Below are 11404 nucleotides of genomic sequence, written 5' to 3'. Positions count from 1 at the left end.
TATTTTGTAATTTGAAAATTTCAAATAACTAACCGGTAAATATAGCGCTTGTTCCATTGGATAAATATGTAGTTCGTTCTCCTAACACAAACTGTCTGGATTTGTTCTGGGTTGACGTATATTCCTTGCTACGTGTACTAATATTTATATTCAACGTTTCTTTATTGACTGCAACAAAAATATATGACTGTTAAATTTTATAAACGTTTAATTTAGTAAACGACATTTTAATAAAGTTTTATTTCAAAATCATAAACAGTTTACCTGTTGTAAGCGAACTTCTCGGTGTTTCATTTGAATGAGAGTATGGTTGTGGTGTGTATTCCGTTAATGAATTAGAACCATTTTCTTGACACCCGGGATTGTGTTTGCTTTGAATTCGATAATTGTGTCCATTTTCTGCCAACACAAGAAAGAAAATAAAATAATAGAAAGCAATTATACATTGGTTCCAGTCCTAATTACATGCAATGTGGTCCACAAAATGTCGTGGACCATAATCAAATCTAATTTTTAAATTCCAAAATAATCAACTTTATAATATCTAAATAATGAACATAATTGAACATGACACCTTACATTATACCAACGATTTTTAAAAGAATATAAATACGAACAATTTTGAATAGACACGTGTAAATAAATTTTATCTAATATACCTTCATTATCCAAATTTTGTAGGTTTAGCAACAAAATAATCTATCATTAAAATATTATTAAAATGTAAATAATTTAACAGGGGGCACATTTTTATAATAAACTTTATAATGATAGTTGATAGATTGTAGACTTATTATATATGAGACCTAATTTAATAACTATGATGAGTTTTTTCAGGCCAAATATTAAACTGTTTATTTTCCATTGATCGTCACAATATTTTACAAAAAATATTATTAAACATTGTATTATTGAATACCACACTGAATTAGAAAATTTTGAATTTAAATAATTCAAACACTACAAGAAAAATCGCGAATCGTGACGGAAAATCGCGACGGACTATATTCCGTCGCCATTTAGCGACCGAAATTGCGACCGAATATATTCCGTTGCAAAATGGCGATGGAAAAGGCGACGGAATTAAATTCCGTCGCGAATCTTGGTGCAAAAATAATTAAAGCCCGCGAAATATTAGCGGCAAAATATTCACGACCGAATTTACGACGAAACTAATTTTCGTCGCTCATTTTGCAACGAAAAAGGCGACCAATGTTCGTTCCGTCGCGAAATCGCGACGGAAATTGCGACCGACTTACTTCCGTCGTTAAATGAATTAAATTTTGATATATTAACTCAATATTGCGACGGAAATTGCAACCATCTAGATTCCGTCGCAATATTAAGAATTTCAATAATTTCAATAATTCAATTAAAACAAAAGCAACCCTAATTAAAACAGCCCTGTGTCTCACTTTCTCTCTGTCTCTCATTCAACATTTCAACTCTAAGGCCTAAGCCGAATGCCGACTCTTCATCGCTGCTGCGCCAGAGACGTCACTCATCCCTCCAGCTCGAGTCCACCACCCATTCGACAGACAGCTCTGGAGGTCTCGCCGGACGGTTCTGGAGGTCTCACAGCTTCTCGGAGACGACCTGGACGCGAGACTGCCATCGGAGCATCTAGACGACACAATGGTGGGTGCTGTGATGGAGGAAGGTTGTCGGAGGTCCATTCAATCCATAAGAACAAACAACGCATCAACAATCCTGTGAAAGGAGAACAAAAATCGAAAGAGCAGTCTGGGAACCCTAGAGTAATCGTGGAGGAGCAGATGGTGTCTAGACCATCTGAGACAGAAATTGGAGGTGAAAAACAGGTAAAAGGATTCTCGTTTGCGCAGGAAAAAGCTACTATTGTTGATGAGGAACCATCTCTGTTGAGCAAAGCCAAATCTGGGGAGGTTTTCGAAGCAGAGAAGGGAAGACAGAACACAGGTACCACTCGCCCTCTACCTGTTCGACAAAATGCACCAATGAACAGAGCCATCCCTAACACTGAGGGAAGGCCTGCAAGACCTAGGAATGCTTGGTCTAATGTTTCTAACACCAAACAAGGTCCAAATCAAGGACCCTCAGCAAGTTTTTCAAGCTTGTTTACTAGAGATGTTAGTAAATGTCCTGGGAATGTGTTTGGGGGATTGCCCCAGCCTACAATATCTGAAAAACTGCCTAGAAATCATAGGGGACACCTCTCAATTAGATTTGGAAAAACTGAGGTAGGTCAGTTGAATGCAATAGAGAATCATCTTCTAATTGGGAAATTTTCATGGGGAAAGCCAACTCTAGAGAACCTAAAGAAATTTTTTGCTGCCAAATTCATACTGAAAGGAACCTTAAACATTGGTTGGTTGGATGCAAGACATGTAACATTGTCATTTTCACAAGAGTGTGACTGCATAAACATTTTTATGAAAGAACAAATCACAGTGGAAGGGGTTTTTCCCATGAGGATTTTTCGTTTGGTTCTAGGTTTCAGCACAGAAAGTGAGTCTAGCTTGGCTCCAGTGTGGGTACCTTACCTCTGCAACTCTAAGGCAAATTTGCAATTCCAAAGGCAAGGTACCTTACCTCTGAATATGGAACATTAAATTTTACCAGACCAAGCTATGCAAGAATCAAGGTAGAAATTGACCTGTTAAAACCTTTGGTTGATGATATATTTATAGGGTTCTCTGAAGAACCTGGGGAAGAGGATAATGGATACTTGCAAAAGGTGATATATGAAAGAATACCTCAATACTGCACACACTGTTTTAAACAAGGTCACTCAGTGGATGTTTGCAGAATTTCAAAGTCTGCAAACATGGTTGGAAAAGCAAAGGGAAATACTTTAGACAAGCGTGTGGTTTTCAGGGGATCCTATTTTATTTTTTAATCGTCTTTCTTAATTCTTATTGTACCTAGACTAGATCCTATTTGCGTGCTAGTGGATTTTTTTTTCCTCCTACTTTTAGTGAACTCCTTTAAAGTAAATGGGAGGATAATAAAGTGGAAAAGTTGAAGAGGAAAGTTTCCTCCAATTTAATCTTTTGGTGTTGATTTTAGTTGCTTTTCAAGATTTAGGCTTGAACCCTGTTACTTTGTGTCAATGTGGTGAGTGGTTGGAGACTTGTGAGTTGTGAGTTGAGACATTTATTGTTTGACACCCTGTTTCAGGTTGCTACAAATGTAGGGTTTGAGCTACCACCACCTGGACAGTATGCAGTTGGGATGTTCTTTTTGCCTACTTCTGAAAGCCGAAGTGAGCAAAGTAAAATTGTATTTACAAAGGTAATCTAAGCCCCAAAGGTTCTTTTATAATCAGCATGTTATGCCATTTTTCTTTATTGTTCCATTGGTCTTAATTGTTTAGAGTCATGATGAAGTGAGGCTGGTTTACTTGACCATCATGTTTACATTATGCTTATTGCTTCTAAAATTTTGTGTTTGCTTGTAGGTGGCTGAATCGCTGGGTCATACAGTCCGTTGATTCGAGCTGCATTAAACCTCCAATATGGTGGTTTTAGAGATTTCTATATATGTTCTCTTTCCTCAAGGTGAGTTTGTCTTGAGTTTTACTTAGTGGCTATTGCATTTCTGTGCTACAATGTCTCAAATTTTGATTTGCTTCCTGTAGGACTGTTGTCTACAAATTAAAGGCCAGTTAAAGCCTGATCAGTTGCAGGAATACTACTATGCAGATCTTGGGAATCAAAGGTGGAACCATCATGTAGAAGTATCTGAAAATCATGTGTACATGATTACTGTAGTGTAGTCGTTAGAGAGACTAACATGTTAAACCTTTCGTTTTAGTTTTGAAATTTTAAATAATAAAGCATCATCGTCATCTCTATGCTACTTTTTTTCCCAGCCTAAGGCGTTTAATTGTTATGCTTGAGTTATATGCAAATAAGATATTTTAAAAATATTCATTATTATTTAAAATCACAATTTTATTTTAAAATAATTCAAAAACGCGACGAAATATAAGATTTGCGACGGAATATTTGTTGCAAATGATGCGACGGAATTACGAGGCGATGGAATTGGCGACGGAATATTCGGTTCAGAAATAACGACGGATTTGCGACGGAAACAGTTCCGTTGCGAAATTGGCGACGGAATCGCGACGGAATATTTCCGTCGCCAAATGGCAACGGAAATATTCCGTCGCTAAGTCCGTCGCCAAAAGTTACGACGGAATTGTTCCGTCGTCTATCAAAATACGACAAGGCGATAGACGACGGAATAAATTCCGTCGCCATTCCGTCGCGAAACGCGATTCGTGACGGAATATTGCCCATTCGCGACGGAATTTTTCCGTCGCGATTTGCGATTTTTTTTGTAGTGAAATCTAATTACAATATAAACATAATTATGCAAATTACATATATATAAAATATTAATGTAACAATGTATGTATAAATATTCATTGTTGAAGTTTATTAAATGTTCTTTAGTTAGTATTTTTTATTCACATTTTTATATGAAAAAAAGTAGTTAATTAGGAATATATGTACCACTAATTATTATAAACAGTAAGGCATCATAAATCATAATATAATCTTATTCCAAAAAAAAAACTTAATATAATATGAGCGTAAATTACAAACTATTAAAATTAATATTACAAATTATTAAAATTTGTAATATTGCAATATTATTAAATTTGGCATTTGGAATATTTGAATTTCATATTGAAATTCTATTTCACAATTAAAGTACAATATAAGATACTAATCAAAACTAATAGCTTAGTTTCCAGAATCATCTTCACTCTTCACTCACTGTACCTCTGCATCTCGCCTCTCTTAAGCTCACAAACTAAGAATTCTCTAGACACTCCTCACTATACTTAAGCTAAGTTTAGTGATTTACACTACGAATTTTCCTTTGGAGATCTACCTCTACTGCTTTATTTAAAAAAAAAAAAATGAGGGTTCTTTCCTAGCTAATCTCTGAGAAGCAATCCAGAAATTCCAACTGTCTGAGTTGTTTTGTCAGGTATATTAGATTGAAGAAGATGAATATGGCCTACCAGATCTGGAAAATCCAAGACGCAGGTTTGTTTGATATATGGGTCTGATCTGAAGGTCCTAAAATTGATAATTTTTTTCTCAAATTAAAAAATTAAAAGATTTAAGGGGATAATGGCATGCATTCGAATCTGGATAGTCCACTGTAAACTCCTTCATCTCATCTTGAATCTATAGATTTTTTTAATAGATTTAGTTTAGTTCACTTCAGATAAGTAACCGAACACTCAATTCGTTTTTTGGGTGATGTATTCTTTATCGCAATTTGTATTTTATTTTTCAGATTCATTTTTATTTTTCCGATTTTAGCAGTTGATTTTCTTAACTAATCGGTTAGCTTTTTAATTTCAGGGATGAAGTTTTTCAAACTGTACCCAGAATACAACGCAAATACACTTCTCCTGGACACTTAAAGGTATACTAAACCCACAATTTTTGAATCAATTGTCTAATTAGGCAAACGAAATTGTGTATTGTTCATCGTAAAAGTAGTTAGCGTACAACATATGTTTGATATCTATTTGCATAATAACTATTAGTGTTTTTCCCTTTAAGCTAATAGGGTTTACACTGATTTCTTACATGTTCAGTTTCGTTTTTCTGTTGTTATGAGTGTATGTATATCACAAAAACTTGTAGCTAAGCATGCATCAGTGCAGGTAAAGAACTAAAAATGTGTTTATTGAAGTACAAAACTGAGGTGAACTTAAAAGTACAGTATGGAATATGTTTTCAATACCTTGATTGTCGATTAACTGCTTCCTTTTGCTGCCTATGACTGTAGAAGTAAGTATTTTCCTCATCTGTGATATGTGGTTTTAGGGCTAACTCATTTAGAGTGTGTTGGGATTGTATTTTGAGTGTGTCTTATGCCAAATTTGAAGTATTTATAACCAGGTCATGATTATGACTCTTCATTTTTTTTGTGGAAAACAGCAATGAAATCTACTTTTTGTCTAATTGAATACACATGTTCCCTGTTAATTTATTTTCTTACTTATTTTTAAAGATGTGACTAACACACATTTTCAGAATTTGACAAATGAAGAATTTATTTTTCTGATGTCATTAGTGTACACAGAGAATTTATTTTCTGATGCCATTAATGGCAAATGATGATATGATAAATCTGTTGCCAGATAATCATTTTTTGGGGACAGTCTGAATAGCTGTAAGTTCATTTTGATGTGGATTGAAATGGTGTGACTTAAAAAAATTAAAACAGTCACAGTTTAAAAGAGTTATTTTTAGTGAATCCAAACTGTTTGAAATCTGAACTGGTATGTTTATTTGAGTGTTTTTAGTAAGAGTAGTAACTGCTGGAAAATGATGATATGACCATTTTACTGAATGGAAAATGATGATATGACCATTCTTATGCCAGTTTCTCAATAAATTGTTACATTCTTAATACTTTTCAGTTGATTAAGATGGAGATTCAAATGCTGTATCTTAATTTGAATCACAATTTTACAGTCTAAATGAGTTATTTTTAGTGAATCGGAAGTTGTCTTACATTTGAAGTTGTATTTTTTTTTTGTCCGTTATAAGTTTTAGTAAATGATGGCAAATGATTTTACTGAATTGCAAGATCATATATAAATGAAGTTTTCTTTCTGATGCCATTAGTGTCCACAATATTTTGCTAAATGGCAAATGATGATCTGACCATTATGTTGGCAGTTTGTGATTTATTTATGACATTATTAATACTTTTAAGTTCACACCTTACAACTGAGTCTAATAATTGTAATGAGAAATTCGAATGTGTTGCTTCAAGCTTCAAAAAGTGATTTTGCTTGTAATTTTAAAACAGTTTGATTCTGCGTATTTTTTTAGTCCTATAGTGTGTTTATTAGTTATGAAGACTTCCAAGAATTTTATTTTTTCAGTTTAAATATTTTTTCTACTTGTAATATAGTTCTAATTGACTAATGATTTGCTTGACTGTGGAGATTAAAGATATTTTGCTAAAGTACAACTTTTTTTTTTTTGCTGATTTATTAAGTACTATATGGGTAATAGTTAAATGTGTGTTATTAAAAGATGTGAAATGAATGATATTTTGTGGGTTTGGTGTTTTCAAATGCATGTTTCCTTGGCCAATTTTTTTTTCTGCAATATCTCAGAATGTGTTATTCATATACACTATAAATATTTTACAGTATTGAGACACACTTAGCATAATATAGTCTAATCTAGAATGCAAATCATAGAAGATGGAATTCCTTGAACATTTTTTGTAATCCTGGTATTGATCTTGCTTGTATCAGTGAATTTGGAATTCCTTGAAGATTCTTTCTTGCTTGTATTTGTGAGTCAATATGTTTGCTTCAGGCTGATTCCATTTTTAATCTGCAAAAAGTTAGAGAGTAATAAAATAGTACAAATATAGTAAATACTATAACAGTGAATACTTAGCAATAAAATATAATAGTGAATACTTAGACAAATTCAAAATAGATAAAGAGTAACAGTCAATTCAAATAGTTTAGCACTATTATAGTGCTATTACTGATAGATGGTTCCCCAAAAAAACATCCAAAAATTAAAACAACCACACAATGGTGGACAATTGTCTGCTGAAATATACTCCCTCTGTCCCATTTTGCATGTCTTACTTTCCTTTTTAGTTTGTCCCAAAATGTTGTCCTCTTTCCAAAATTGAACATCACCATCATTGTACTTTTTCCAAAATTACCCTTATGATTTTTGCTTTTATTTCCAAAAGTGAAAAAGTGAAGGGCATAATTGGAAAATACATAACATTTACTTTAATTCCTTAAAAAGCGTGCAAAAAGCAAATGAGACAACCAATTCGGGACGGAGGGAGTATCAAATATTAGGAACTTAGGAACCATTTCCCTGAGCAGTCACAGCCTTGGCCTTCTTAAGCTTGTTGGAAGAAGAAAACTGGTCCAACAGGGATCTCTTCACACCAAAAGCTTCTTCAGTTTCACTCTCTACCATTTGGGGCTGCTGGACACTGTTAGGGCTGTTAACTTCATTTTCCGCATTTGAAGCTTCCTATAAATAGAAAAAAATGATTAAAATTTAAAATCTCACATAAAGACTAAAAAAATAGAAGTAAATAAAATTACCTGATTAGATTCATCTTCTTCCTCTTCATCCTCATCAATCATTATCGAGATTAAATATTTTTCTTGGTTGTCCTTAATTTTGGAACAGTAGGTAGATATTAATATCTCATCCCTTAAAATCCTAGTCACAGCATATGCTGGATTGGCTCCTTTCATTTGGCTCATTTTCAGTGATATCTTAAATATCATTGGCATTCCAATTAATGAATCCAATTCCGTTGGAATGTCAGAAACCTACAACAAAGATAAAATAAGTATTACACAAATTAACAGTATAATAAATTTTTTATGGCTCTATAACATAGCTATAGAGGTTACTGACCTGGTTATACTTCTTGTACAGAAGGTTGGCAGGTATACCAACTAAGCCTGAACATTCCCCATCCCATAAAAGGAAGGGAGCATCTGATAAACCTATATCCATCACCCTAACAATCAGCTTATACCTAGCAATGCCTTCTTTGAATTTTTTATCACATGTGGAACAAACCAAATCCTCTCCTGCTTTCCGGAGCTTTCTGTTGCATGATGGTGACATGCAAGAGATGTACATCCACCCAAAAGAACTTTCAATTCCTACAATCTCTGCTGGAATATAAAACTCTCCATCCTGCAGTTCCAGATTAAGCCAGTTTGTAAATAACTAAAAGAATCTGGCTAATGTATTCAACCGGAAAAAAATCAGTGTTTAGGAATCTCACCTCTTTAATTTTCAATAGATCACCTACTGAAGTCACAGAAACAGCACCACTGGTGAATTCTGAAATACCTATGGACTGGGAAAGAACTGTGGCAGTACTCAAACTTTTCATAGGACTATGAACAACACTAATCCTACAGTAAAAAAGATTATGTAAGGATTGAGCTCAATTCATGAAATTCAAATTAAAGTGGTTTTTAAAACATATTCTGGATAAAACACACAAATTCTGGATAAAACATATTCTATTATATTTCTTTCCATACTGACATAGTTTTTAAATCATTGTGATTAAAAACTAAATTAAGTAAACAATCCTAATTTACAAAAACAGAGAGGTAAATGACACATTCAGATTTATATATTTGTAACCTTGATAAATAAAATATAGTACTAAAAATGAACTAAGACAATCACAATTATTAAAACCACATTACATGATTAATAGTAAAGGAAATCAATCCTATAGCATACTTTTATATTAAAACAGTTTGAATACTATAGATAATCAATACAGCCTATAAAAGCAGAAATTATATAAACATACTTTGACCTGAAATCATCAACTTCCTGATAAGAGGCATTCAAATACAGTTTGGTAGCATCATATGAGCTTGTGATCCTGACTTCACCTAATAGGAGAACAAAAAGGTGATTTAAAATGGGAAAAAATATAAATAGAGTTTAAAACACAATAGGAGAATAACTTACCATTGATAACTTTAGCCCTACATAGCTGAATAACCACAATTAGTGGTTCTTTAAGATCTGCATTATAGTATGGAATCATGGCAGCTACATGATTGTCCCAAACAGTACATTTTAATGTATTTCCCCTATATTCAAATGTGTTAAGAAATCAGAAATACATTTGAATGAAAAAAATACTGTATGTAAAGCCAACTTACTCAGTGTCAGCAATTTTAAAATCAATTAGCTTTGCTGGTTTTCCACCTATGATCTTGTCCACAGGAGCATGAATTTCTATAAGTCATGAATTTCTATAAGTCGGCCTATTACATCTGTAAAAATAGAAATGACATTGAGATGTTACAGTATAATATAATGAAAAATATTATACAATGAACACATGTCTTACCAAACATCAGCTTCTCATTCACTAAAGTAGGATCTTTGAGACATTGATAGGGTTTTAGCTGAAACATGTTTGTAGGAAAACCTTTGCATTTTATTGCCTTCACCTGAGTCTTGTTGTTCAGTCTTATCATATACTTGTGATCACAGGTTTTATACATATAGTAAATCTTCCCTTCCTTGAACAAATTGTTGTACTTCTCTACATCCTTGTTTTGCATATTCACATGGATGAAAGTTCCCTACATATAATGTGAATAGAAATTACATAAATTTATGTTAAACATAACAGTGAACATAAATCATATGAAATTAGTTTACCTCTTCGTCGCATACCAAGCATTCTCGACTCTTGATTTGTTTAGAGCATCTACTTTCTAGTATTTCATACACTCTTACACACCTAACACGGATTGCCCTCTCAGTATGGATAGGGGCAATATCTTTAACTTTGATGTACATACTTGGCATGGTTAAATTCTTTAGAGATTTTCGATTGGAAGGTTTAATACTGTGCTTAGAACTGCAGGGCTGGAGATTTTGGGAGCGCAGATGAGATATCTCATAGATTTATATAGACTGTAATAGTCCATTTATAAATTTGAATAATATCTTGGAAAAAGAAGGCTGCTGGAGACGTTTCACTTCCCAATTAAACAATCAAGAACTGTTCTATCGAAAAACTGAATATATTATACACAGCTGTAAAATATGCATGTTTCTACATTGATGTCTGTAGGTATATTTATGTAAATTATTTATTCATGGCACAGATTCTAATTAGAACTCTTCAATGAGTAGAAGTCTATTCAATTTTTCATGAGAGCATAGTAGCCGGATAAGATCATCGGAAACCCAAAGGTCATTTACAAACAATCAATTCGTCACTTTTAATCACTATCGCAAAACGACGCAGTATGCTTTGAGCGGGAAAATGAATAGGGTAGAAACTTACTGCTTTATTATAATGATAGATGATAGATTTTTATTATTATTATTATTATTATTATTATTATTATTATTATTATTATTATTATTATTAAATATATGTGTACCCTTAGGTCATTTTACATGTTAATCTAAAAAGCTAATTTTTTCAAATATCTTTTTACCAACCGTTGATATAATTCGCTGGTCAAATCAGCTAATATAATCCGCTAACGCTAACCGCTAATTACTGATTGTCAAACAAGGACATTACGAGATAGTTCTCACTTCAATTTGTTGTGTGATTTGAATACTCTCTTTGTCAACAAATTCCTCAAGTAGTTAATATGATTGGCTTTATTAATTATATTTTTCTTAATTTTTTCATGGTATTAATAAAATACTTGGTAAATAAATATATAACATTATTTTGTATTATAACTTTGATATTTAATTAAAAAAAATAGTGCACAAAAAAGATACGGAGTAATAGACAATGTAGTGAATATAATCAATTGATGAATTTGAATGTAAAGAATTTTTACATTGGAGAAAAATAAAGT

The 11404-nt window shown here is 32.8% G+C and overlaps 2 protein-coding genes and 1 long non-coding RNA gene across 5 annotated transcripts; 2 read left to right on the top strand and 1 right to left on the bottom strand.

Moving 5' to 3' along the window:
• The first annotated feature begins 1411 nt into the window (after positions 1 to 1411).
• Positions 1412 to 3829, top strand: LOC109166654. Of its 3 annotated transcripts, XR_002051697.1 has the most exons (6): positions 1412 to 1938; positions 2473 to 2562; positions 2670 to 2716; positions 3160 to 3273; positions 3440 to 3539; positions 3620 to 3829. XR_002051697.1 is itself a non-coding variant. In XM_019315546.1 (5 exons), the coding sequence occupies exons 1-5, from the start codon at positions 1464 to 1466 to the stop codon at positions 3470 to 3472; spliced, it is 759 nt and encodes a 252-aa protein (XP_019171091.1). In that variant the 5' UTR covers positions 1412 to 1463; the 3' UTR covers positions 3473 to 3829. The 3 variants fall into 3 exon arrangements, 2 of the variants coding, with proteins under 2 accessions (XP_019171091.1, XP_019171090.1); XM_019315546.1 differs by having other exon boundaries at positions 3440 to 3829; XM_019315545.1 differs by lacking the exons at positions 2473 to 2562; positions 2670 to 2716; positions 3160 to 3273; positions 3440 to 3539; positions 3620 to 3829 and adding an exon at positions 2873 to 3153 and having other exon boundaries at positions 1412 to 2250.
• Positions 3830 to 4752: 923 nt separating this feature from the next.
• Positions 4753 to 10730, top strand: LOC109166603. The gene is made up of 3 exons (XR_002051691.1): positions 4753 to 5045; positions 5370 to 5433; positions 10444 to 10730. It is a non-coding gene; the product is annotated as an uncharacterized LOC109166603 (long non-coding RNA).
• LOC109166602 lies at positions 7858 to 10428 on the bottom strand. The gene is made up of 6 exons (XM_019315499.1): positions 10236 to 10428; positions 9531 to 10156; positions 9367 to 9451; positions 8442 to 8953; positions 8120 to 8353; positions 7858 to 8045 (listed from the first exon to the last, which is right to left on the bottom strand). Exons 4-6 carry the CDS (start codon positions 8670 to 8672, stop codon positions 7869 to 7871), a joined length of 642 nt encoding a protein of 213 aa, XP_019171044.1. The 5' UTR covers positions 8673 to 8953; positions 9367 to 9451; positions 9531 to 10156; positions 10236 to 10428; the 3' UTR covers positions 7858 to 7868.
• Positions 10731 to 11404: the final 674 nt, after the last annotated feature.

The sequence above is a fragment of the Ipomoea nil genome, unplaced genomic scaffold, assembly GCF_001879475.1.
Source record: "Ipomoea nil cultivar Tokyo-kokei standard unplaced genomic scaffold, Asagao_1.1 scaffold3104, whole genome shotgun sequence".
In the NCBI taxonomy this organism is placed as follows: domain Eukaryota; kingdom Viridiplantae; phylum Streptophyta; class Magnoliopsida; order Solanales; family Convolvulaceae; genus Ipomoea; species Ipomoea nil.
Note: the sequence above shows the minus strand (reverse complement) of the source record. Positions and strands in the feature narration are given on the sequence as shown.

Excerpts from the sequence above, each read along its gene's own strand:
- LOC109166654 (XM_019315545.1), top strand. The coding sequence starts at position 1,464 with ATGCCGACTCTTCATCGCTGCTGCGCCAGAGACGTCACTCATCCCTCC. Across the intron at positions 2,251-2,872 it reads GAATGCAATAGAGAATCATC|TTTTAATCGTCTTTCTTAAT; the intron begins TTCTAATTGGGA and ends TCCTATTTTATT.
- LOC109166602 (XM_019315499.1), bottom strand. The coding sequence starts at position 8,672 with ATGTACATCTCTTGCATGTCACCATCATGCAACAGAAAGCTCCGGAAA. Across the intron at positions 8,354-8,441 it reads TGTACAAGAAGTATAACCAG|GTTTCTGACATTCCAACGGA; the intron begins GTCAGTAACCTC and ends TCTTTGTTGTAG. Across the intron at positions 8,046-8,119 it reads AAGAAGATGAATCTAATCAG|GAAGCTTCAAATGCGGAAAA; the intron begins GTAATTTTATTT and ends TTCTATTTATAG.